General features: G+C 38.7%; 1 protein-coding gene across 1 annotated transcript; it reads right to left on the bottom strand.

Annotated features, from left to right (window-relative positions):
• Window positions 1-993: 993 nt before the first annotated feature.
• Window positions 994-27,709, bottom strand: CCDC57 (coiled-coil domain containing 57). Its single transcript, XM_021534058.2, has 8 exons — window positions 27,591-27,709; window positions 18,995-19,157; window positions 15,798-15,984; window positions 14,758-14,858; window positions 12,683-12,911; window positions 11,884-12,020; window positions 8,124-8,246; window positions 994-1,191 (listed from the first exon to the last, which is right to left on the bottom strand). Exons 1-8 carry the CDS (start codon window positions 27,596-27,598, stop codon window positions 1,096-1,098), a joined length of 1,044 nt encoding a protein of 347 aa, XP_021389733.1. The 5' UTR covers window positions 27,599-27,709; the 3' UTR covers window positions 994-1,095.
• Window positions 27,710-27,851: the final 142 nt, after the last annotated feature.

A 27,851-nucleotide genomic window follows, 5' to 3' on the forward strand; every position in this document is an offset into this window, starting at 1 on the left:
GTTGAGTTTTGAGTATCTTCATAGACAGAGATTCCATAACTCATTTGGGCAATCTGTTCCAGTGCTTGACTATCCCCACAATTAAAAGTTTTTTATTGAATTTTTCATATGCATTCCTTTAATTATATGAAAGTTCATCTCTAATATCCCAGGACAGCTCAGCATTTCTGGAAATGCTACAAAAATACACTGATTCCTTGTATTACTGTCCTGGCATGATAATTACTACAGAGCTATCATTTCTTACGTCACAACTCATTCAAGTTTTCTTTTAGTTTCATCTGTTTTAAGACTTATTTCTTACAACATGTCTGTGTTATTCTAATATTGTCTGTCTATGATTCTAATATTGTAGCAGTGTTTCTCACTGCTTTGAAGTCCATACAATCTCTTGTCAAGGGAAAATACAATCACTGGTGTGACAATAGAAATTTAATTTTATACTCTTCCATGCTCTCGGAACAAGTGGAAAGAGCTACAGAAGATGAGAAATAATACAGACTCAGATGCAATATTTTTAAAATCCCTTTCTATCAAGTAGAAAGCTCCACAGGATTAACGGTTGCATTATTTAGAAGACAAGTAGGTTGAGGCATCCCACTTCTAAGCTTAAATTACATCTACAGTTTCTCAACAAAACATCTGCTGAAGTCCTGCAAGTCCTGCCTGAAGGCACAAGGCTTTACCTATATGTTATTGAGCATTTCTAAATCCATGATGCAAGAAAATCTTAACATATATAATTAAAATAAATCTGTATTAACAGCGAAGACTGTAACCTCATAATGTACACAGATTAACCCTTTAATTTAGGCTTCACTGTATGAAACAGGGTATCTGTTCTCTCTTCTGGCTGCAAATATCTCAACCTGACATACAAAACTGAGTCTGACAATTAGACCCGATACACAGATGTCAAAGTAAGTTAATAGCAAGTGTGTAAAGAACCTATGTGACAACATAGAAATTAGTCTTTAATATTATAATTGCGTATTTTTGCCATGCTATAAGAGATTTTTGGTTTTAATAGATGAGCACAAGATAAACTCCTGGATTTTAATTTCTGCTGAACTTCCAGCCTTGCTCCTCTGACTGTCAAATCTTCAGCTGATGCTTCACTTTTATCCTTGGCTTTGACATTTTGCTGAGGTTCTTCAGATTGCTTAATCGAATGTACAACTTCAAACTCCCCTGCTCAAAAAAACAGACAGAAAAATACTTTGTAGTTATGTTTGTATTCAGTTATGAGATTGGACAGTTGAAGAGAGCTGGTTTACTCTTTTTCTCTACATATACTGCTGCCATAATGCCACATTGTCAAAATCTTATATTATCAGGACCATTTCTGTACATAGAAGCCCAGAACAGTTAAGGCTTGCCATGCTGATGGTATTACACAGGATTTTTGAGGATTCTGCTCAATCCTCACTTCATCTGTATATGTTCATTCTCCATTAGCATCAGACTGCTTAAGAGAGGAAGACATCTGGAAGGTCAGTGTTAACAGTTCAAGTCAAGCACTACCTATCTGTTCAGCTGTGTTAAAGCATCATATTTTACAAGTTTACCCTTCTCTCCATTTTGAGAAAATGTGTTTGGATATGCATGATATAAAAGACTCAAGAGGTGACTCTGTTGTCTTGACAAAGCTGCATTAAGGCCATTATTTTTTGGGTCTTTTTTCAATCTTCTTTAACTTAGGAAAACATTTAGTATGTAAACATTTGGTTTTGTTGTCTAAAATTGCTCTCTTTCCAGAAAGGACTAACTCAAAAAGAAACATCTTTGTTTAGGAAGTAGTGGGTCTGGTCCTAATACCAGTCAGAGTCCATCTTGCAATTCTCACATAATTCTCCAAAAACTATTTTCTCCAACTAACTGAACTTCAGTCTTATCACAGGTTTCTTTAGGTAAATGTCATGGTTTGACAGTGGAACAGTTCAATCACATTATTCACTGTAAACTATAGGTAATATTTACAGGTGTTTGGCTCCAGCCACTTAACCCTTATTTTTCAAGGCATTGAGGCTGTAACGTCAGATTTTCTATGGAGAGATAAAGCAAACAGCAGAAGTAGTAATAATAAACCTGTGATGACACACTACAGTATTCTGTACTAGTTTAATTTTATAAGCATCATAGTCTGCAGTCCCAGATACTACTCAATCACAGCAAGAATTAAAGGTGCACAGATTGACAAAGATCAGTTACTAGTAGGAGAAGGTAAATTTTCAAAGTCAATTTAACATGGTTGAAAGTCTAAACAAAATTCTACATCAAAGGAAATACTACATGTTCCTGAAACAGAATGAATTGATTGATTGAAGGTTTATAGCTCAATGCAAAGCATGACACTGTGGCTAATGTCAAAACATGACACTTTTCAAAATAATTTTTATACAATGGCTTAGCTTGAACCAGCTGTTCACTCGTGTGTGTGATCTCTGCACTGAATCAGCTTGGTGACAAAAGCTCAGTGGACTCTTGAGCTGTGGATATGAAATCCTGTTGTCCAGCTTGCCACCTAGTGGCTTTCTCCAGATGTAGAAGGTATGGAAGAGGATGCTTGAGCCCATGAAGATCATTGGGTGTATTTTCCTGCATGGGAAATGGACTTTAATCATTAGAATATCTCTACCACATCTGGCAGATAAGAAAGCAGAATTTCACAACATCAGTCATTTAGAAAAGTGGAGGCAGCAGTGTCTGAAAAGTATTGCTTCAAAGATTACTGTCTTGAACAAGGACAGCAGCTGAACAATATTACTTCTTGTTCGTGGTCTAAATAACAGGAATGAGCAGATCCAGTGCTCCATAGCACACAGTTAACACTGCTTACAGAGAGTCTGTTTTTTAAAATACTCAATTTTCAAGGGCCTTTTGTATTCACTCAAAGGGATGACTTTCAGAAATTAATGTGGGAGGCCCTAATCGTGTAATTCCAAAGGCAAAGTAACCAAGCAGCAATGCATGACATGCATCCCTTCCTGTGAAGACTTCTGTATGTTTGTCTCCTGTCATTAGTAGAGAAACTATAGTTGTAACTCGTAAAGGCTACTTAGTTAGGTATTTGGAACAACAGCACAGAACACAAGCATTCTACATGGCTATTTTAAAGTTTTGGACTGTCAAAAATGTGTACAAACACAGAAATTTAAAACCAACCACCACAAACTTGTAAGGTTAGTTCCAAAAATTAGGAAAAGATAAAGAATCAATACCAGAGAATTAGAAATACTATTTAAATATAGTAGCTTGGTTTGCACACCAGTGAAAAAACACACCTAATTTACAAGCCTGCAGCTTACTTTCAGAAGTGACCATGGCAACCAGAGCTAGCACGATCATAGCTGAGCACTTAAACTGCTTTTGAAAATTGAACTAAATATTTAGTGTATTGAAATGCTTAACATATCTTCCATTTGATGTGTGCTAACTTCTGTCAGAAATGAACATTCATATATTTTTTTTTCCCTCAGGATAAAAGAGATATATGCAGACATGTTGTAGAGGCAAACTGAAATTTCCTCAGATGGAAGTTTCATTTAAGAAATTTGTCACTGGATATTTGCTTATGTCTAACAGGGCTTCTGAAGGAACACCAACTCAAACAAGTTCCTATTCAGGAGAAGAACATAGAAATGAAGAAAACATACTAGGGCATTAGCTAATATTTGTGAAACACTTCAAAGATGAAGTTTTACGTAACACAGAAAAGAGATCATGAGTTTTTCTCTGATTGGACCTGGAATGAAGCCAGAGCCAGAGCACTGTTTCTGTTTGTTAATATTTTACCAGATTCTTTCTCTGGCCAGCTTTTTACCAACATGGATTGCTCTTAGACCTGTCAGTGATGTCAAAGCTGTTGAAATTCTGTCTAGTGTGGAAACACTTAAGATAACTTTTGATCCATGAAGTGTGGAATTTCAGACAACAGAACTTTGCAAGTTACAGTGAGAATTACAGTACAAGAACCTCCTCTATCTACATTCAAGCAGTAAATAAAAGATTTACCTCAAAGCAGCCCACTCCTGTTCTTTGTTAGGCTACAATATAAGCCCAAGTTATTAAACTGAGGACATGGTTCTGAATACTTGGTGTTGGTGGGGTTTCTCAAAAATGTATTGTGGGACTTGAAAACACAGTTTCATCTACACTAAATATGTATAAATCAAATAACTAGTGGGGGGGGACAGCTTGCCTTACACCCTATTTCCCCTGCATTGACCCCAGCCTCTGCTAACCCAAGGATAGCTGATTGGAGCTGATAAGGAGCTTTTCACACAGTACCACACAGAACTCTTCACAGTACAGGCTTCACGCTAAATGCAGTATTACAGCTGAACTTCCATAGGTGTTGTTTGCTTTTTTTCCCTCTGAAAAACTAGTAAGTATCCTCAGAATTAACATCCAAGCTATGAAATCCATCTAATTTCTACAGTAAACTGAAAATTAGCAGGTAGAGTAAGGAGAGAGAAAATATCTCATAGCCTTCTAACTTGATTGGAAGCTTACACAAGGTCTGAATTTGATGGTGAAATGAATAAACTATATAACAGTCCACTTCAGTAATTAAGAGGTAGTCATTAACTCTTCAAAACACATTAAGTCACTGCATTGGAATATGTTGGAAATACAGCAAATTGCAAGGCTTACTTGACATGCCAACCATTTTGAAACTGTTCAATAGGTTCAGAAAAATAATTTTCAAGCTACAATTCTATTTCACTAGAAATTCCCACAAAACACATCTACTGGTGTTACCAATTTGGACAGAGTTGAACTTGGGAAAAAAAAGGTTTGAATAAGCAAACTAACTTGTGTGCTCTGCTTCAAATAATTTTATGTCACCGACCTTCCAAGTCTCTGTGTGCATCACTTGTACCTGAAAGCCCAGTTCCAAGTCACTCCGTCTCAATGACAGTTCTATCCATTGTAACAATGTATTTGATGACAATATTAAATTCAAGTGAATGGTTTTAAACAGGAAATATTGAATTCAATTCCATAGCTCAGGCCTGAAAAATAATACAATCCTCTGCTAAAAATCAGAAGCAGAATTTGAAAATTTTGTATCTAATGCTTCTAAGGTGATGTTGTTCCAAAAAAGGGAAAGATTTTACTTTCATAATTTTTTTTTTCTGAAATACAGAATTCAGTCCAGTGGAATTAAGGACACCTTTTCCTGGAGGAAAAAGCTAAGCAGCAAAATAGAGTATTTAAAAATTGTATTCTTGTAATGCAATATTTCAGGGCCTGCATGTTTGAGTAAGAAGTTCCACTCTTCTATGCCTCATATAAATCTGGATGCAGAGATCAAATTAAACTTGGACTTAGGAAAATATTATCCCTTATTGATTCACATTTCACTTGTTCCACGTTGGCAGTATCCTCTGTCCCTTTTGCTATTTCTAGATCCCCAAAAATCTACATTAAGTTTTGCAACAGTGGCTGGAAATTTCAAGATATTAAGAAACTGATGTCCTTGTAAGGCTGCCAGAGCTGTTGCATCAGACATACAACAGCACAAAACTGCATGGTGCTATCAGTAATGTTTCAAAGACATCCTTTTGCTTATCGTGTCAATATAGGCCTGGCCTGAAATACTCTTCCTATTTCAGTCCTAGCCTCAAAGCACGTGAATCATGAATGTCAGCACTGTTCCACTACTCCACTGTCCATTCCAGTCCTACAGGTCTGTCAATGCACATTACTTTGTCCCTGCAATGCACTGTTGTTGTGAATAAATACACTTATAATCTACTCTTCATTTTGAAAGCCCTTTTAAGTATTATTTTTTCTTGTGAGCTACTAAAGATGGTTCATTGCCTCCATACACTGGTTTAAAAATAGATGTAATATAGGCTGGATAGGATCTGTGGGTGAAATGTCACAGTGCTTATCACTGCCTGCTCAGAATATATCTTGACACAACTTGTATCCATTGCCACTTTTAACTGTGCATCTCTAAGAGTCTGGTTCTATCTTCTCCAAAATCCCCTCACTGGGTAGTTAAAAAGCATCAATCAGACCACTCACCTACTCTTTTCCACACTGAACAACCCAGTCTCTAAACCTCTTCTTGTGTAATGTGTTTCCATGCCTCAGCCATTTAGTGGCTCTCCACTGGCCTCCAGTTTGTCACACTTTTGTAGAAGAGGGTCCAAAGGTGGACACAGTGGCCTTTCAAGTATCAAATTTAGGGGAACAAATCACTTCCCTTAATCCAGTGATTGCATTCTTGTTCCTGCAATCTATATGTGATTATTTGCATATGAATATCTATGTAATGGTAATACATCTCATTTGAAAAGTCTAAAATGGCTGCCATATTGCTATACAGATACCGTCAGATCTCAGGAATAATGATGATGATGAAAATAATATCAAGGCAAAAAGCCCAATCAATTCACATAATCCCTACAGCACTTTGAGAAATAACTTACTGAAAGCTACACCTCTTATTAAAAACAAACAAACAAACAAACAAAACCCACTTTTACTGGAACATTCTGGAGAAATGTTTGCCTATTTTTAATTATCTTTTATAAAGAAAAGTCTGCAATCCCTCTAGGGAATACTGTCCACTGCTATCTATCCCTAAAATTTTTCCAATATTATAATGTAAGTCCATTATTTTTTTGTCCTATCTACAGCAGGTGTTAGTTTCCCAAAATTTAGCCAATGAAGGATTATTTTATGAACAGACCAACAGTTTGAAATATGTAACATTAAGCTGCAATACACTGCTCAACATAATAGATGCCATAAAAAAGTCCCTTAAAAATTTGCCCTGTAAAGAGGCTACACTTTACTGCATATATCTTACAAATGGTGTTCTTGCTAAAATTTCCAAGAACGTGGTGATTTTTGTGGAAGTGTAACACTAATTCATGTTCAGTCTATGACCTAGGTTTTACCTTCTTCTGTCATCTTAACCCTGACAACTGTCTCACATGTAAAGACTGGACACTGTCTCACATATAAAAGTTTTTGCCTGCTTCTATTTTTTCCCATTCCAACTTGTTGCTGTGGACTATAAAATTCTAGGGAATCCCCATAGCATATACCACCATTATGCCTGTGATGTCACCTTTGGCTTTCAGATCTTGGCACTCTAAGCAGTACCAGCCAAAAAAAAAACCAATTAAGTAAGGACTTGCAAATTACAATTTGATCTAAGAGTCACTTGTCAACACATGAAGTGTGCAGTTCTCAGACACTTCTATATCTGCCCCAGCTAAGTTTTAGACTACAACAAAGCAGAATTTGCATTTTACAGGAGTACTTAATAAAAGTGAAGAACTATTTGCAATGATGGCATTTAAACCAGACAGCTATATAGACATTCCTCTTAATTCTTACTTCTACTGGAAACTATGAAATTCACTTCAAGTAACTAATTCAGATTCTGATCATAGGACTGTAACAACAGGAGCAGTATGTAAAAGAATTAGTGAATGATGACAGAACCCACCCTAATTCCACACTTCCAGAAGAGTCAAATATTGTGACTGCTTTACAAAACAGGCTTACCCTGGCTGGTGTTCTTTTGAGGACTGAGTAGAAAAAGGCTTGATCCCGTATCTAAAATTTGACAGAAATTATGCGTTCTAGATGAAGAAGGCTGAACCTGCTGGATGTGATTAGAACTCTGACTGAGCAGCTGAGTTTGAACAATCTTTGTGGATGTATTTGCCTTTGTTGCTGAGAATGTATCTGGCCCATGATTTTCAATAGAGTAATCTATCCAAACCTGTTCAAATTCAAACACAATCTTACAGACATACATACTTTTCACATCAAAGATATCAGAAAATTGGTTACATTTCATAGTGGCATCTTGGACTTGGAAAGAAAGAGGGCTTCAACAAGAGGCAAGACAAAAGAAAATTATTTTTTTTAATTTTGAAAATTTGTACAAGAAGATTAATTACAGCATGATGGCAGTGACTGAGAAACCCTAGTTTATTTAGCATTAACAAATACAATTTTGTACAGGAATAATGCATAATTTAAAAAAGACATAGGTTTTTTAAGTCTTAAAGGAGATGACTGTTGAGCAATTTAAATTGAAAAAGCCAAATGAAGGTGAATTACACTGATCATAAAACTGTACGTACCTCACTGGATGGTAATTCTGTTTCTTCTCCACAGCTGCTTGGAGCTTCTTCTTCCTTCAAGCTAGGGCAGGCAGTAAGAGAAGACAGCCTTGAAGGATGCTGTTGCCTTGTGCACTGCAGCTCCTAATGTGAAATATTACATTAACATATGGTCCCTAAAACTAACATCCTTACAGCTCAGTTTGCTGTTACACTGCTAGATTTACAATAATCAGTTATAAACAATATTAAATAAAATTATGTTCTCTTCAGATCAACAGGTCCAAACTACCTTTACAATAAACCTAGTATCAAATCTGTTCAATATCTACATTTCCTGGTGCTGTTACTATCACCTTGCTTGTTGCTCAAGCTTATATCGTTAGGGTCCTTCTTCACTTTTGTATTTTCCCGTGATTAAATTACAAAAGAAAAACTCCAAAACAATACCTAAAACCCCAACTAAAATAAAGCAGCTATGGAAAAGTAAATCATCAGCAGCCAAAATAAACTAATTTACCTCCCAAAGTTTCACCAACTTTCAACTTGTAGCAACTAAAGTGAGATATGATGAAAAACAAAGTGTTTCAGCCCTATCTAAGGAGAGGTAAATAAACATTGAAGTCTTTTGCTATATATTTAAGACTAAATAATCCCATTACATAAAGTAATTGACAGTAAAATTCCTGTATCTGTGACAGTAATAAATTATCTTGGTTTTTTATATGGATGAAGATATTGGAATGAGGGAGCAAATGTAGCCTGACCAGTAAGAAGATCACCTAGAAGAAAAACACCTAAACTAGAATAATAGTAGTCTTTGGCAAGTCAACCTGGAGCTCAGCTTTTGTGTAGGAGCTGGAGCCTCAGCAGATATATTCTGAGTAAAGAGCAGTCTGGAATGAGAGTATGGAATAGTTTGGATATAAGAAGGGTTATCCTTTCCAGTCTAGACAAATGATGAACTCAAAGGTTCCAGAGGTGGAAAGATTCTCAATGACGGCCACTTCAGCCATGACCTCCAAGCAACCCATCAGCTGAAGAGGTTGAACTACTACTCCCAGAATTTAGCTCACCATCTGGAAACTCACAGTCAAACTCTACCTCTCCAAGCGCTGTAGTCATACTGTATTTTAAAAATCTATTTATTCTTACAAAAGCAAGAATCATCTTTAATAATTTTTAACAGAACACGGGAGACACAAGGTATGTAGAAAACTAGAAACAGGATCTTTCTCATTAAAAATAAGGCAAGAGAAGACTGGGATGGATGGCTATGAGTATTTATTCATCTTAATTTGAGAGTCAGCTAAGTTCTAAGGTAAGCTATGAAAGAAAGAATAATTAAAAGAGGTGGAAAAGGAAAAAAATAGTGGTTTTGAATTTTGGTAATTTTGCCCAAATCTGGAAGTCACTTTTATGTATGTTTGGTATAAGCATTTAGCGAATCTTTTTCAGACCTCAATCCCAGCAGTGCACAGATGAAACAAACAGGTTACAAGAGGTCTTCTCATCTAGTTTGCTGGACCCTAATTTCCTTTGTAAAAATTATTTCCAGTGTTAACATTTAATAAACAGATCACTATTTCTGAAACAGAGAACTGAAAGTTCAAGTGAACAAAGGATGCCAGGCTTGTAACTATAGGTTGATGAGATGATCACAAGCACACAGAAAAAAAATATGTATCCACAAGCATGCTGAGGCGTTCCACAAAATAGCAAACAGTCAAGAAGATGATCAATGAATTGGAACATCTGACGTAGAAGAGGTTGGGCAGCTGGCCATGCCAGCCTCCAGAAGAGATAAAGAGTGATCTTTTCAACATGTATAAGCATCTAATGAGGATGTTAGAAGGAGATAAAGATGATTGGAGTCTTCTCAGTGGTATATAGAGGAAGACCAATTGACAATGAGCAAAAAATTAAGTACAGGACACCTCGCGTAAGTATAAGGGGAAAGAAAACCCCAATCAAATTACAGCCTTCTTTATTGTGAGGGTGACCAAACTCTGGAACAACTTGCCCAGAGTGGTTCCCAGAGGATATGTTTCCCCAGCTAAACTTGGTTAATAATTCTACTGGAGTTTTATACCTCAGAGCAACAACCTCACCCTTTCTAAAAGAACACTGTTTACTGCCTTCAAACATACCAAAACAGTCAACTGCTCTGACTCAATCCTCACAGGAGCAAATCTGCTGATCAATTAAGTAAAGTACATAGCGAAATCCTGGTTATTGAAGTTAACTGGGAGGTCTGCCACTAACTACTAGGGAAGCCAGGATTTATTTATTAGTCTCTCTGATAAAAGCTGAAATTTAATTATTAAGGGTTGCATTTTAATTAGAAAATATATGAGAAGGTTAACTACATATGCTACTTTGATATATGGAAAAGGTGCTATTTCGATCATTTGGACATGGGTGCTTTAAAATTCCACCACTGTGAGTATTTGGAATTAATTAATCATTTAAAAATTTATGTTAGAACATATGCAATGTTATGTTAGAACAGTGCAAATCCTTCAAACAGCCTTTCTTGCTTAGTTAAAACTAAGCCTTATGAAATTTGTAATTTACGATTGCATTTACACTGCATACATGTGTTTCTGAAATACCTTGGTGGGAGATCATGTTTAAAAACATTACTTTTGAAGTCCCAAAACCTTTACATTTATGGGGAACCATCTGGCTTGTGGCCAGTCACTAATGGTGTTTGCCATGGCTCAATTTTAGGGTCAGTTCTCTCCTGTCTCCAGATAAATGACCTGGAAATATGAGCTGAGTGTGCATTAAATTGGCTGATGATACTAAATGAGAAGGACTCATTGATTCCCTTCTGGGTAGACAGACCTTACAAAGAGACCTTGATAGACTGGAATTCTTGGTAATCACCAACTGCATGAAATTTTATGAGAGCAAAAAGGCTGGATTCTGTACCTGGGACTATAGGCATAGATGTCTGTATACATTTGAGGGACTAAAGGCTGAAGGTCAGCCCTGAAGAAAGGGATCTGGGGTTTTTGATTGTTGGCAAACTCAGCATGAGTCAACAGTGTACCCTGGTGGCCAGGAGTACCAGCTGTGTCCTCAGTGTGTTAAGCACAGCACGGCTAACTGGCCAAGAGAAGGGAATGTCCCACTATGCTCAGCATTGATATGGCTTTACCTCAAGTACTATGTGCATTTTTGGCTTCGCGATATGATAAAAATACAGAAATATTATAAAAAGGTCCAAAGGAGGTGAAAAAAAAAAAGTCCAAATATAGTGAAAAGATTAGATGGCTAGATTTATGAGGAGTGGATACTTGGCTTGTTCAGCTTAAAAAAGAGAAGGCTGGCAGGTGACCTCATTGCCCTCTATAATTTCCTTCCATAATGGGGAAGAGAAGTAGGAAGTACTGGTGTCCTGTGATGTGGAGGAATGGCTTAAATCTGCATCAGGGAAAATTCAGACAATTCTTCCCTGAGAGGGTGGTCAAGTAGTACAACAATCTCCCAGGGCATGATCATGGCCCCAAGCCTTTCTGTGTTCAAAAAACATTTGGGACAATGCCCCCAACTTAAATGGCTTAACTTCTAGGTTGTCCTATGTGACATCAGAATGCAAAGATCCTCATGGGCTCCTTCCAGCTCCAAATATGCAATGATTCTATGGAATCTTGCAAAGATAGATTTGAGCTAAACTCAGAGTAATTTAAATGCAGAAATTTAGGTTATATTCATGGAATTAGAACTGGCTTAATGGCTTATTATTGCTAAATTTCAAACAGTATATAATTACCTGTGTTGTGAGTCTGTGCTGTAGATGCTTTAGAACTGATAGCTGACACTGTGTTCTTTTGACAAGTTCTCTTGGAAGAAGACTACCAGAGGCAATACAAACTGTGCAGTGTTTAGAGCTAACAGGAAGCCAGACTCCTATAAAGGAGAGAATATACTGAGGAAGGCATTCTTTGTTAATATCTTGTCAACCTTATTGCATTTCCAGCAAGTGTTTACAGCAGATAATAAATGAACCATAGAACACAGGCCTTCTCATCACAAATACTTTCAATTCTATGCAGAAATGGGCCTCGTGCTTTTTTCCCTTTATTTCATTGCCAGAAAAACTATGCATGGAACTTAGATATCCACAGTGAAATCTTTTTACATTATATATACTCTTAATTCAAGTTTACCCTACAGTAAGCTTATTCTGCTTTCTCTTCCACTTTCCTAAAGCGTTAGTTTTTATTCCAAGAGATACATTACCCCTTTTCTACTCATAAACAAAGTCTTAAAGTTCCAGTTCCCACACTGGCTTCTAGGCACCAGGGAGTTCTTCCTCTAAGATGTTTATTAACAGAAGTCATTACATAGACTCTTGTGCTGTCTTAGCATCTCCTATCACAGGATAATCTTACTTGCAAGGATTAGTGCCACAGTCTCACATGAGCTATGCAGATCAAGGATCAGACAGGTCCAGCATAGTTTTTTAATAATGAAAAAGCTAGGCTTTCTCCAGCTCAAAGGATGAACTAATTCCTTGTCCATTTTATTCTAAATATATAAGCTAGTACTTTTCTTTAGAATAAATTTACCTTCCTTTAACACCATTCCAAGTTCTGCCCTGAGCCTGTTTCCCATTTCAATCAGCTGACGCTTCTCTTGGCTCAGAATTGAAATTTTTCTTGCTGCTTCCTTGAGTTTATTTTGCATTCCTTGTAGAGTGTGTTTGACATTATATTGACAACAAATACCAGTGCCTACATCAGGTAGCTGTTGTCCAAAATTTACCATGTTTTCTTCAAGAACTTTGGGTTCTGGCCCCTAAATAAAACAGATAGTGCTTATAATGAATATTTTGAAAGTGAGGTCTGCAGGTTCAGAGATTTGTACAAATACTCATGAGAGGTCAGTTGAAGAAAAAGTGTAAAATTGAAAGCTACAGTCCATTTTTTAGGTCCCATTTTCAAGATTTTGTTAGCAGTATAGGGCAAATTAAACTGTGGAGCAAAACACTCTAACAGCCTGAGACATTCCCACAGATATTGTCAACTGTAAGTGCAAAATAATACACATAGGATAAACACTGTATAACTGTAAACTAAAGCACACTTAGTTTTTTTAAGATAAAATGTGGGAAAAAGTTCTTTATACCGAATAGCAATCTGCTACAAAACCTTTGTTTAACCATTGAGTACATTGTTTAATCATTTGTACGTACAAACAAAAGGGGTAGATACAACTTAAAATATTTGCTGCAAAGTAAAGATTCTATCATCTGTTTTGTCTTTGGCAACCTGAGTCCACTGGCACATATACATAATGGTAAGGTATATACCCAAAAGATCGCATCCTTATTTTTCAAGACTTATATACTGTCTTCTTCCAGCCCCCGTAGAGGAGACTTCTTGATAGCCATTTAAATATTCATCATTCACTGAACAGACAACTATTGCTATCATGCTGGCATGGTAGTGTGGAAGAAGGTTTTAGAAAGGCCTTGGGAATGGTAAACTGAGGAAAAGGATACATTCATGTATGCCCCATTGTTTTAGAAAGGCTTTGGGAATGAGAAACTGAGGGAAAAGATACATTTATGTATGCTCCACTGTTTCGGGAAAGTCCCGCTTCAGCATTCCTCTGTAAACCCCCTTCTCCCCACCCCTGAGCAGTTCCCATTGGACCCGGCCCCTGGGGCGGTTCTGATGTGCCTAAGCTGGACAGTATCCCCATTGTTTAGACCTTATCTCTTAATTTTGCTGTATAAAACTGTATCTGGGCAATAGCCCGGGGCCTTTGGTCCCTGCAACGCTTCAGGCAATACAATCTATCTGGACAAGCATACCATTGGTCTCTCTTGGTCTCTTTATCTCGAATCCTAGCGGCGACTGAGGCAGCGCCGCAGCTCGGACCGTGCTAACCCAGACGCTGCCTGGTGAGCCCAGGGCAGCAGGACCGCGGCAAATCCCGGTCCCCAGAGGGTACAGCTAGCCGGAGGGTCCCGGGGGGCCGGGGAGGGACAGGGGACAGCAGCGAGGAACCCCCGAAAGCAACAGACAACCAATGATTTACTCCCTACATATTATTAGATATTTGTCCCAGTTTTCAATTCCATTATTATTTTTTGCTAAGATATGTCACTGTCACTTTAATGCTGATATTGTTCTTCTTACTCTTTAAAATAACACAGTGGGATTGATGCTTGTTAACTCTTGAATGGAGTAAAATATGGTCCCACACCCAGTGAGTTCTTCCTTTGTGGGAGGTGAGCACTCCAAGACAGCACTGGAGCTTGGTACTTTCTCCTGGTCATACCAAGTTGCACTCGGCATTCAAAAAAAAAAAAAAAAAAGACTAAAATTTACAAAGGAAAACCTGAAGCAGTGATACACAGTAGCTTAAGCCTTTGCAAGTGCAGAAAAAACCCATCAAGACCAGCTTGGAAGATCAGAAGTGACTTGTGCCACGGGATGACTAGTCAAAATTTATTTCCTAGAAAGAATGAGTTTGGGTAAAAATATCTTTGCTGGCTCTCATCTGACCAATCACATAAGTACATATTACTTCAGTTTCTAATATTTACTCAAACAAAAATAATACACTATGTATTTAATTACACACACATGCACATACATACAGATATTTTTAGGTAGGTTAAACCTCAACATACCTCTTCTCTGTCTTGGTTTACTATACAATCCAGCATAGTTGAACGGATTTTGATGTTGCTTAGTGTGGTTCCAGTTGAAATTTTGTTTGTGCTCAATGAACCTAAAAGAGGAGTATAATATGAATGTACATGTATTTATAGAGTTTAGGCTTTCATAGCAAGAGATGCTTCAGAACACTGTCTCATGCATATAAATGTCTAATTTGTCTAGTTACAGAAATATAAAACCATAGATTTAGGTTGGAAAAGGCCTTTAAAATCATCTAGTGAAACCAGTGACCTAACACTGCCAAGTCCTCCACTAAACCATGTCTTCAAATGTCCACACACACATACATGCCTTTTAAACATCTCCAGGGATGGTGATTCAACCATTTCCCTGGGCAGCCTGTGCCAATGCTTTAATAAGTCTTTTCAAAAAGAAATTTTTTATATTTAATTGTTTAATTAAAAAAAAAACCCAATCTAAACCTCCTCTGGCATAACTTGAGGTAATTTCTGTTGTCCTATTGCTGATTACTTGGAAACAGAGACTGATCTCCACCTCACGACAAATCCCTTTCAGGTCCTTGTAGGTAGTGGTAAGTTCCCCCTGAACCTCCTTTTGTACAGCACTTCAGTATATATATTCTAAATGGACTGCAAACCCCCATGGCAGAGGGGTTTGGACTAGGAGATCTTTAAAAATCCCTTCCAATCTGAGCCATTCTGTGACTCTACATACTGGCTTCACTATTTGGAATTCTGTCATAACTTGAAATATACATATAATTGCTTCAGTCTTGCAAAATATATACATGATTGCTTTTCTAGTGGTAGTTTTGTAGTGACTTATAGTGTGTGTGTGTGTGTGTGTGTGTTTCTTTTCACTAATAATTACTTTGTAGTAATTTGTAACACAGAATCTCAGACTACTTTGTTCTTGTGTATGGTGCAATCAAATAATTTTTACACACTCATGGATTGGGTAGCCTTCATGTTTTGACCATGACTCCTACACTTCCTTAACTAAATTTAAAATTCTTTGTCAAGAGTTTCACCTTGCTCTGCAAGCTGTCTGTCTTCTGTTTGAGGAACAGAAGACAACATCTGCTCATTAAGACTCTCCATTTCTTTCCTCATTTGTGCAATAGCAGCCTGAAGGCTGGCATTCTGTTCCTGCAGCTTTTTTATTTCCAAAGCAGGGTTATATTTACACAAAGAATTTTCATCATCATACTGAAATATCTGGAAAATAAAAGTACAAGACAAAAAAGCCCTTCATTAATAAGCAACACATATTCTCTCCACACCACCACACACAGAGATCCTAATACTTTCAACCCATGAACATATGTGGGAGAAAAGTACCATGGAAGGACAATAAATGTGTTTGTTTATTGAGGATTTGTCAGGGAAAGAATGTGCTGTACTGAGAACATCATAGGAGGAGGTGCACATGGGGATGTGGTTTATCTCTCTTCTATGTGCAAGTAAACCCTCTCCTCAAAGGAACTTATGGGCTTAACAGCAGTCCCCTTTCTGACTTGTCAAATTCTTGAAAGTGTCATTGGAGATAATCTGTTGACAATAACATTGTCCTGGTTTAAAAGAGAGATATTTCTCAAGGAAGATGGGAATATTCCTGGAATGGAAGAATGGAAAGATCACCCCCTCCCTCCAAATTATTATGAATTCGAAATTACGGGGCTTCCAGGCAAAGATATAGAAAAAAAGAATAACAGTTCTTTACTAGACTAGATATACATATATAAAACAACACAAAATGAACAGCCACGACGAGAAGAAAACCTACTGACAGCCTTTGCCCGCCCATCAAGCATTTCCCCTTTGGTGTAGTTACGACGACAACCGACAAGGGGCGCTGTAGGCTGCAGTGACTCTGAGTGGCTTCACCAGCGAGATCGGGACCTCCCCACTGGTGATGGTGGCTCAGAGAACAGAGAGGGAAGAAGGGTTGATTCCCCCAGGCACCATGCCAGCAGTGATCGGTCTTCAGCATCGCTAAGGGCAGCCGGTACACGCTTGGAAGGGCAGCAGGGTTTTACCACGATGTCCCACTACTGGACAGAGAAGAGGTCCGGCGGACGCGCTGATTCAGCTTCACGGCCCGTCCGAGTGGAGGTTCCGGGACGGGGCCGGAGGGAGTGACTTCCCCGGGCACACACGGGGACTGTGACTGTGCGGGTCTCTCGGCGCTGGCAGCCGGCCAAGTCCCAGTCAATGGAGCAGCCGGGACTCCCTTTCTCTCTTGCAAGCAACACACTCAGAAGCCGGCGGCAGCCGGAGCTCCACGGCTGTATTGAAAAACCGCTGCGAAGATGTCCAAGGAGAAGAAAAACCATACGACCGTCTCTGCTTCCAACAGGGCAAAGATGCCCACTCGCGCCTAAGAAACTGCCAGAATAACTGTGCACCCCACACACACCCTTTCCCCCCCGCTTCTCCCACTCCCCCAGAACCATTACAATGGTGTGTCAAGGCCACGTCTTTTGTCTCTGGATCGATGTCCATTCACCATCTCCCTAACAACAAATGGGAAGAAAATTCCAGGGGGGAAAAAAACAAAAAACAACCAACCAAACCAAACCAAAAACCAGACCCCAGCCAAACCTAAAGAAGCTGGATGCCCTCTGCTAAGCCAAAAAAAGGGAAGGAGTGTATGGACTACACCCACATAACCTGGACAATGGACAATATCTAGAAAACACAACATTGATTGGAAAACACATTTCCTGGTCACTTGAAATTCCAGCACCATCTTCAGGAAAAAATACCTGGTAGGACCAATGGTGTTATGAACAAAACAGCCTGGCTGGGGCACTTGGCTCGAACTAAGTACTGACATTGAAATGTTAATTACCTAATTGCTCCTGGGAATCACCTACCCCACCCAAACTAGGACTGGGATGCAAAATAATCCAGTGGAATCATGGGAGGGGGTTTTGGGGATGAAAAACACCCCAAAATGAAAAAGAGGGGCACAGTGGAGTGGGCTAGACGGGTGTGCAGGTTGGGGAAAAGGGAACCCCATCCCTAGTCTGTGTTTGAGCTGTCACCACAGCCTGCAGAGGACCAGACTGGACTGGGCTGTGGGAAGCAGGCACAAGGAAAGCAGATACTCTTCCTGGTGTTACCAGGAGGGAAAGAGAGGGATATCTGCTGCTGGACTCTGCAGCAGGCTTTGCACATCCCCCCCCCCAACCCTGCGGCTGCCAGTGTGCCAGGAGGAAAGGAGAGAGGACAGTCTGCTGGGACTGCAGATACAGACTGGACACCTCTTCACCTCCAGCTGCTTCAGATACAGACTGGACACCTCTTCACCTCCGGCTACCAGTGTGCCACGGAGACTCCAGGGACAGACTCTGCAGCCTTCTCACCCTTCGGCTACTGGAAGAAGCTACAACACCCTCCCTGCCGAGCTGACTTTTTAATAAAGAGCTGAACACTAATAAAGGTATAGACCCTGTTCAATTCAAATGGCATATAAAGACCAGAATACTAGGGTCCCAGTATTATTTACTTTTGCTGTTTCTTCATTCTACGTGTGTCTGCAAAGATTTTAAAATGTTTCTTATCTTCTTCACGTAAAATGGAAAATGCTGATTTATCTCTCTCATGTGTTCACATGCTACAGCTTTTGATGCCTATGAATAATTTTGGAAAGATGATGATAAAACACTAGAGTAAATGCTAGCATTCTGAACTTCAGAAACAAGTGTTTCCTCTGTACCTGTGAGTTTAGCACAACTGGGCATTGAGAATTGTTAGACTATTGTCTAATAGTCTCTAAACAATAAACATGTATTTAATTTTTCAGAAGCTGAAGTTTTTATATTACACAAAATAGTTTTTTTTTTTCCACACAAAAATACCCAAGAGGTTTTCAGGACTAATATTGTTCCCTTGTCAAGTGGTACTGGGATCTGAAATTCTTTCTGCCCTTGGGCTGCTCTAAGAGACATCTTTCTTCTATGGCAAATGAAAAACATCTCTCAAGCCAACTTGATTACATGGAATGAGAAAAAATGCCACTATTAGAGATTGTTCATGAAAATTAATATGATCTCTGATAAAACACATGTGATGAACTGCTGTACACAATACAGAATTACTGTTTTAAGATTTTTGAAAGAAAGCTGAAGACATATTTCCCTGAGAAACACCATGGTGGGAAGACTCCATAGCTCTTTATGCAATAGATGATTCTTAAACAGTGTTAATTTGAAATTCTCACCTCCTCTCTTGATGAACATAGGCTGCATGCTGGATCCTCTGATTTCTGATACCAATTACATTCACCATTCTCACAGAGCTGCTGCCAGTTAAGTTCTGTTTGCATATTACTCTGTTTCAGAATCCATTCTTGCTCAGCTGCTAGAGCCAGTTGTTGTTTAGACCTATGATAAACAGAGCAAAGTTGTTGATTTCAGCAGAATAAATGCTAAGGATGTTTTGTGGATTATTTTTTTTTGGGGGGGGTCTGGTTTTGTTTAGTTTGATCTAGCTTTGTTTATTGTCCACATCTTCTTTCCTTGTTCTATTTTATCTATATATATTATCTATAATAACCTCATATCTAATTAATATAATCTATATTATCTCTATATATCTATATATGTATATATCTATAAGATATATATCTAATCTATAACTAATCTATATTATCTAAATAGATACTTTTTAAAGTATCTATTTAATTTTGTTCTATTTTAGTCTCAGCATTTTACTGAACAAAAGCATTTTAATTGCATAGAGCTCAACAGTCCCTGAGGGTCCATCTGTATGGGTATTTAAAATCAGCTTTGGAGGTCACCTCAGCTCAAGAGGCATAAACTACCCTTCAGTATCAATGCTTTCAGTACTTCCACCCAGAGCATATTTCTGTTTTGCTGATATCAGAAATGAGACATACAAAAGAGCTAGGAATTAAAATTGCTGCATTGTCAGGGTAAAAATCTCTAGGCTAAAAGGCTGCTGCATTTACATACCTAGAAAATAAAGTGTAGAAAGAGGTAGAAGGTGCAAGTATTAGAAACAGTATTAGAGATCTCTAATCAAGAACTCAAGTCAGAAAAATGCAGAGATCAAAGGTTTCTTCTGAAGTGCCATCAGAGTTTAAACTGCACAACACAGAGTAAGCAACATTTACATTTAGTAAGTATACATGCAATTGTGGTTCTTTTGTTCTTGCTGAGTGAACAGCAGTTGGTCATGCAATCTTTATAGTCAAGACTGCAATAGGACAATGTGGTTTTAGATCCACTGTTACAGCAGTGTCCTTTAAAGAACACCCAAGACAAATAAACCAAACCAGAAGCTAAACTCCAATCGTGCAACATTCAAGATCCAGGAATCCATGGATACCACTGATGGCCAGGCAACCTTTTGCTACCCTAAAGGAAAAGTTTATAGGCAGAAATAATTCATTTTATTACACAAAAACCAACACAGCTGGAAAAAGAGAGCAAACTTCTACAAGCCCTCTTCCTGAAAGCTTGTCTGTTTTTGTCAATGGTATCAAGTGAGGGTTTTTTCCCCCCTCTACCTATATAACTCAATTTGTCAAATTATTAAGGTATCAATTACACCACCACTGAAGCAAGTGGACATGGACATCAGAGAACAATCCAAGTAATGCTGGATGATGATTAGTGAACACTGCACAAACAGAGATTTTTGAAGGGTGAATTCCTCATTACTAGCCTTAGAAGGACGACAGAGGTCTTTGAAATACCTATATACAGTCCCTTTGCATAGGGAAAAAACCAGTCACTATGAATGCATACCACATATATCCATGCTTCCTGCTATCCTGGAAACAGTTCAACACATAGGTGGAAAAAAACAGCAAAAACAACAGTTGTCTTTTCACATGTTTCACAGAGGAATGACTTTAGATTATTACACTCATAAATATACTCATTCATTCTGTGAGTAAAGGGTAACAACTTAAAATAAGTTACCTTAACTTCATGGGACAGAACTAAGTTAACCCTTTTCAATTGTCTGCTTGTGAAACTCACATTCTGTCTTTTAATTCCCCCTTCAAATTCAGCAAGCACTACCTACAAAGGGAGTAACATATAGGTAACACTAGAACAATGGTACTGATGGAAACACTGGATTGTCTCAGACCTTCCAAACTCTGTATGAGGAGTTTAGCATCATATAATCTTTCTCCATTCTAATAAGAATCAGACTGTGCTGAATGAAACCTATAAACTGGTCTACGGTAGGTCCCCTAAGAGGACTTGTACAGCAAAGGAACAAATCAGCCAAACAGTATCTTTTGCAAAATAAGATCAGATTTCATAACCACTGGGGAGAGAGGAGAGAAAAAAACCACTTGTTTTACAAAGCCCCCCACCATCTTATAGACATTAAAGTCCAATTCCTTTACAGCCATCTGAGCACCTGTAATATGTTAAATACTATGCATTACAGAAATAACTGAACTTCATTTTTGACTTCTAGAGCAGCAGGAAGGTGTTATATCTCCCCAGTGCTAAAAGTTATGGGTAGTTTTTATTTCTCCTTTTTTTCTTTACCTTTTTTGAATATAAAATAAAAAATCCTAACAGAAGTTAAATGTATATTCTAAGCACCCGAATAAATGGAAATTGATTATGTTATGAACAAAAGAGCCTTCCTGGTTCCCATGACAATACTGGGACACTGCTGACTTGAGCTAAGTACTGATGTTGAAATGTTAATTAGCTAATTGCTCCTGGGGATCACCTACACCCCCCACCCACACTGCCATTCTAGCACTGGGATGCAAAATAGAGGGACCACTGGAATCATGGCAGGGGGTTTTGGGGATGAAAACACCCCTAAATGGAAGGCTGGGCACAGTGAAGGGGGCTGGATGGGTGTGCTGGTTGGGGAAAAGGGAACCACATCCCTGGTCTATGTCTGACCTGTCACCACAGCCTGCAGGTGACTGGACTGGGCTGTGGGAAGCAGGAACAAAGAAGCAACTCTTCCTGGTGTTACCAGGAGGGAAGAAGAGGGGACAGCTGCTGCTGGACTTCAGCAACAGACCCTGCTGGTCCCCTCAGCCTTCTGCTACCAGTGTGCCAGGAGGAAAGGAGAGAGGATGGTCTGCTGATCGGGACTTCAGGTACAGACTGGACACCTCTGCACCTCTGGTTACCAGTGTGCCATGGAGACTCCAGGGACAGACTCTGCAGCCTTCTCACCCTTTGGCTACCGGGAAAAAGCCAAAGCAGCGGGGGTGAGCTGAACATTAATAAAGGCAAAAGCCCGGTTCATTTCAGATTATAGTGTACAATCTGCTATAACCTGCAAGGACATCCATCTTATGTGCACGCACATATACAAATGGATCTATTGGTGAAAAAAATTTAACTGTTTCCCTCTGGTTTTGCAGAATGACAATAGAAACAGTATAAGAAATAGTCTCTCTGAAATCACATGAAAACAACTTACAGGTACATAATTCACTAGTCTAAGCTTTTTAAGTCAAGCAAAACAATTCAGTACTATTAGAAAGGAAAGTTTTGGCTGCAGTCAAGAGGCCTTTAAAGTGTATACTTGCAGAACTACTGAAGACTTAAGAAACTACAGCCTTACTGAAAAGTTGCTAGAAAAATACTACCATGTTTTGCACTCTGAAGATGAAGTGACAAGAGGGCTGCTTCGAGACAGGACACTACAGAATTTCTTCCCTCCCTCCCCACCCTGCTCCCCTTATAGCCATTGAATTTTAATTTAAAGTAAAATAACAAAACCAGTCATATTGTTTGTCAATCTTGGGAAAAAAAATCACCTGTTGTTAGAAGACTTTACATTTCAAACCCAAGTAAGAACAGTACTATAGAATGTACATTCTTCTGTGAAATTCTCCCAAAGTAACATTGCAAGTTACTCCAAAACATGAAAATTAATGACAACAGTAAAGATACCACTGAACAAATGTGCAATTCTTGCCTCACAACATCTATGTTTTGTAAGTGCATGGAAAACTGCTCATAAAAAAGTAATGGATTTTCCAGAAAACTAAATGGTTGCAGTGAGCTGCCATCCAGTGGCTAAACTGATAAAGTACTTTAATAAATGTTTTAAAGAAGCTACTTAGATGAATTAAATTGATAAAATACAACTGCAAACAAGAGAATGCGATCACAAGGGATTTTGTCTAATTAATACAAAATCATGTTAGATTAGGGGGAATAACTGCAAGAGATCCAGTGGCAAGCATGGAAGATGTGCTTCTTTAGTTGCAAGCATAAACAGTGGGGATAACTGTTTTCTTCTCCAGTGCAGTAAGAGAAATCATATGTATTAGATGATGTAGCCTTACGCTTGTGGACAGCAGCTAACCAGCTTTATCATTACAGTTAAACCACAGAATGCACCATAACTTCCAAGCCAGTTATCAAGTATTCTTCCGGTTCTCACACTTCTTCAGGTAGGTTCATAAACTGTCTTTGGGAAGCCCATGAGAAAGAGAGTCCTGGATGAAGATTCATTATTTTAGCAGGACTACTATGCTGAGGGCAGCAAGACTTGGATTGGCAGGTGTTGGGTAGAAGACACAATGGCTTAACAAAACCACTTCCATTTATATATAGGTTTGGTTGACAGGACAAAAATTAAATGCCCTAGTTCTAAATACTAAACACATTCATATGTAAATTAGTAAAAGGAATTCCAATATAAAATACATTTTTATACAAAGAAGGAAAGTTTTGTTTTTCTTTAAAGTTGGTTATATAGAATGAGGTGGTATAATGCCTCCCTAGGATATCATAGTTGAAGATAAAATTTCACTATTAGTAATGTGAATCTTTTGTGGTGAAACATAGGAATATAAGAAGCAGAAGGGGGAAAATAAGCACCTTTTAATTAGGAGTATGATAAACAGGGTACATTTATTCATCTTGCCTAAGGCTACCTCTGCTTTCTAGATGCTGACCTTTTGTTTAGTTTCTAGGTTAACAAATTTAGCAGTGCGCTTACTACATAAAATAATCTTACACAATCTCACATTACTAAACACATTCTCAGCAATTCCTTACAAGGGGGAGCTGTCAACAATAGCTACTACCCAAGCAAGACATCATTTTCTAAACTGTAATTACAAATGTAATCAATTTTTAGAGAAATAAAAAAATAGACAAAAAAAAGTTATACAACTATAGCAATGTTAAACCAAAACATGCTAATTAAAAAAAATTGAAAAAATGATTGTTAGATGGCACTGCAGCAACACAACATTGCTTGCTCAACATTCTTATACCAATTTTTGTCATCAGCGTCTTCCAGTTCTTGAATCTTTTGCTCCATGTGACGTTTCAGGTTCACATAATCCTCATGCAGATGACCTATGTGACTATTCTTAGGGTTAACAAAAATAAATTTACATTAAAAAGCATGAGGGATCCACATATAAAATTTTTTGACCAGTAACACATAACTATAAATAGAGGATGCTGTAATTTCCTAAAGAAACAGGCACCATAGCATCTTCTCCTCATGAGTTAGTGGAAACCAATTATAACAGTATATGTTACTACCCAAGACAATCCTTCAAAAGGTTAGTTGCATACAGAATATAGAGGATCTGCTGAAAAGCAGTGCAAGACCTCCACTTAAGTATAACTGAGTTCCTCCTCTACTCAAAATTTTCTGTTATTACATATAAAAAAATTGCAAAACAAGGGATGATCAGCAGAAATCTGATCTTTTAGATACATTTGAAAATAGAAGCAGCTCTGTGTCTTTTCCCCGCCTCTCCCAATATTTTTAATTGCTATCAATAAAAAGTTTCTCTGCAATCCAGTGGAAGAATACCAGTAACATCAGGATTTCAAACAAATCTGAGGAGCTGATTCTGCTACCAAGACCAGTAAGTCCTTTAAAGATACACTGAACCTTTAAAGCTCTGCATTAATCCCCTAAAGACTTAATAGTTTTGCTGCAGCCTGTCACACAGCTGAACAAACCTATATTGCTATCATGCTGTTCTGCAACCTTCTATTTACTTTCAACGCTATATTACAGGGTTTTTGTGTAGCTGAATGACCATTGCATATGATAAGACTGATCATATAATGCCTAGAGACAAAACTGTGGACTAAAACTGGAGAGTAACAAACAGCTAAATGCATATTCACTTTCACATTCTGTTAGATTTTGCTTTTAAATTTACACTTCACCTGAAGTAATCTGAATCCTAGAGCCAGCACTCATGCATACAAACCAAGTCTATCAGAAATGCCGTCTCAGTCTACTCTAGACATACATTTTCCACCTTCCTTGCTCATCCCCAAACCCTTAAGGGCAAGGCAGATCAGAAGAATGACTGCTGTACTGTGATCAGTATCCAGTTCAGTCTGGCAAAGAGGCAATTGATGGGTTTAAGAGACTCAAATTCCCAAAGGATATGCTCCATGTAAAACTCCTAAACTGGCTTTAAATGAATTTGCATATACACCACATTAACATCAATAATTTAGTAATTGATAGAGTGTGAGAACTTTAGCCTTGTTTTGGGGCTACATGTGGTGGTGAAATTCTTCCTCTAACTTGTGCTTCTAAAGAAAAACTCTGCAGGCTTAGCTGTTTGGTTTCAAGGTAGTTTATTGCTAGTTATCTAACAGATTATGTTCTTGGACTGCAGCTATTTGATCAGTGGCCTGGGTAGAGGCACACACACACTTTGACATCTTCTCTATTTGCTGTCTTTTTTGTTTCTCTCTCTGCTTAGGGTTGCTGCTATCTTTTATAAGATATATTACGTATAACATGTTTATAATTATTCTCCAATACTTACTACCTACGTTGCTAAGTGTTTTTTTATTTTAAACCAATCTGTGAGTGCCAACATCACTAAGAACATGGAGGCAAGGAAGAAGAAGGAAGAAGGATGGGTTTAGCCCACTTTCCTCTATCTTAGAACTTCTGACCTCTATGTACAAAGTGAAAACTCCCCTGTACATGTGTTAAAACCTCCCTGTACAATATTAAAAAAATTTCCCCTCTACTTCGTAACTACTTATACTATACTATCTAACCTTTTGTGATTGCTTGTTCCACCTCTAAAGTTGGTAATTCATTCCATGGCTCAAACTCAAAATCACAGTTGTTTTTCAGCTGTCTGCCAGGGTCTAGAATGCTTCTGACCAAGGCTTGGAACCTCTAAAAATGTCTGAGAGACATTTTGAGTTCCCACAATAGAGTCTTGCTCAGATCACCCACAATAACAAAAAAAAAATTACTTAAACTTACCCAGCCATCTCTACATTATAAATGTAGTTGGATCCAGCACAGTTTACAGCATTTTACAACAATTACGATTTTAAGTAGAGAATAATCCCCAAGAGACTCTTATTTCTGAAGACAGTAATTACATTAAACAAGAATTATGTGCAGACAGAACAAGAAAAAAGTGTTTATTCCCTCCACCCTGCAAGCTGCACACATTTCTCTTTTTTTCAATATATGTATGATGAGTCCAGCCCTCTCTTTTATTAACAATATTAACTGCTGTGTTTGTCTGCTTTTAGTTAAAGAAAATAACCACCAGAGAGAGCCTGTGCTTTTACATGCAAAACTCTTTACTTGCTTCACATCCACCTCTTCCTATTGTTTATTATCCATATTTGCCTCTTAACTGATTATAAATTCTGTAAAAACAAGGAAAAAAACAACAACATTGTTTTTAAGCAGTATAGATGCTTAAAAAAAAAATTCTGTTCAGGTCTCTCCAGAGATTTGGGAAAATCTCTGGAGAGATATAGCTTCTCTCACTGTACAGTATTATTCTGTGTCACTGGTTGCAGAGAATCGCTTCTGTATAAGCAGAGGGATGCAGAGAACAAATGGGACAAGCATGCCTTTCAAATAGTGGCTCTTTAATCTCTTTAAATGACAGATTTTCAGACCAGAAAATGCTATGCAATATCTCTGTGCTAAAGGATGTCATAATTTAAATAACATTTTTCTTCACAATCTAGACATCTCCAGTTTTTTTAGGATTGAAAAAATGAGTCACTGATCATTGGATGCAAGAAGTAAAAAGAATTCAAGTTTGAGGAACAAACCATGCTGAAGGACACAATGATCTGATGGTCTTTCAATCCTGCTGGCCAAGATTTCACATTTATTCCTAAGTTAATTAAAATAGTGTTTTCATATTCTGACTTTTGTTGGCAACGTTCAAATCATGCTACCGTGCACAGATAGTGTAAGTAATATCTTCTTCATTTGGTTAAGGAGAAGTAGATGATTTTTTAAAAAGTCACTATTATGGATATTCATTAACAGTACTGCCTCCCTGCCTATAACATGCAAAAGATCTGCTCTTTCAGTACCATACTTTCAGCTACAGTTGTTCCAGATAAATCAGATGGCTATCACAGTTAAAAAGATTAACTAAATTTGAAGTGCACAGAGGGAGGAAAAGACATTCGAGTGTCGAGTGTCGGCAGAAGACAACACTGCCAACCGAAGGACTGCCTGGCAGGAAGCAGACCCCACAAGGAAGGGTTCCATGGAGGGCTCTGAGGGTCAGATATTCTGAGGCAGAAGAGCAGATGGCAGGCAGACCGTCGAGGTCAAACCGGTTAGATGTAGGCAGTAGAGAGCAGCACAAGATAATGCTTTGGACTCAGGGACAGCACAAAACAGGGCATTAGCAGGAAGGGTGCAGAAAGACAGCGGGGCCCCAGAGAGAGAAAAGGGCGCGAGATGCGGAAGCGACGCAGTGGGAGCTCCGAAGGACAATCTGCAGCACAACTGTGCGACCGCACTTCCTTCCGATGGAGAAGCCCAGTCGCGACTCGCCTCCTGACGGCACGAACCTCCACATCGCCCCGGTCCCGGCAGCAGGCCGCTCCCGCCTCTGGAGCCACGGCTGGGGTCGGCCGGGCCGGGCGGCGGGCCCGTCTCCATGGCGCCGCGGAACAGGCCCGCTCGGCGCCGCCCCTCCGCCTCGCCCGGGGAGGCGGTGCCAGTCCCCGCCTGCCGCCCCTCCTATGTCTCAGTTCGTCGCCCTGCATTCACTTCCAGGAACCCGGCGGCGTGTTTTCTGTTCCTCGCAGTCTCTCCGTTCCGCGCTCACT

This window comes from Lonchura striata, chromosome 19 (genome assembly GCF_046129695.1).
Source record: "Lonchura striata isolate bLonStr1 chromosome 19, bLonStr1.mat, whole genome shotgun sequence".
Taxonomy (NCBI): Eukaryota; Metazoa; Chordata; class Aves; order Passeriformes; family Estrildidae; genus Lonchura; species Lonchura striata.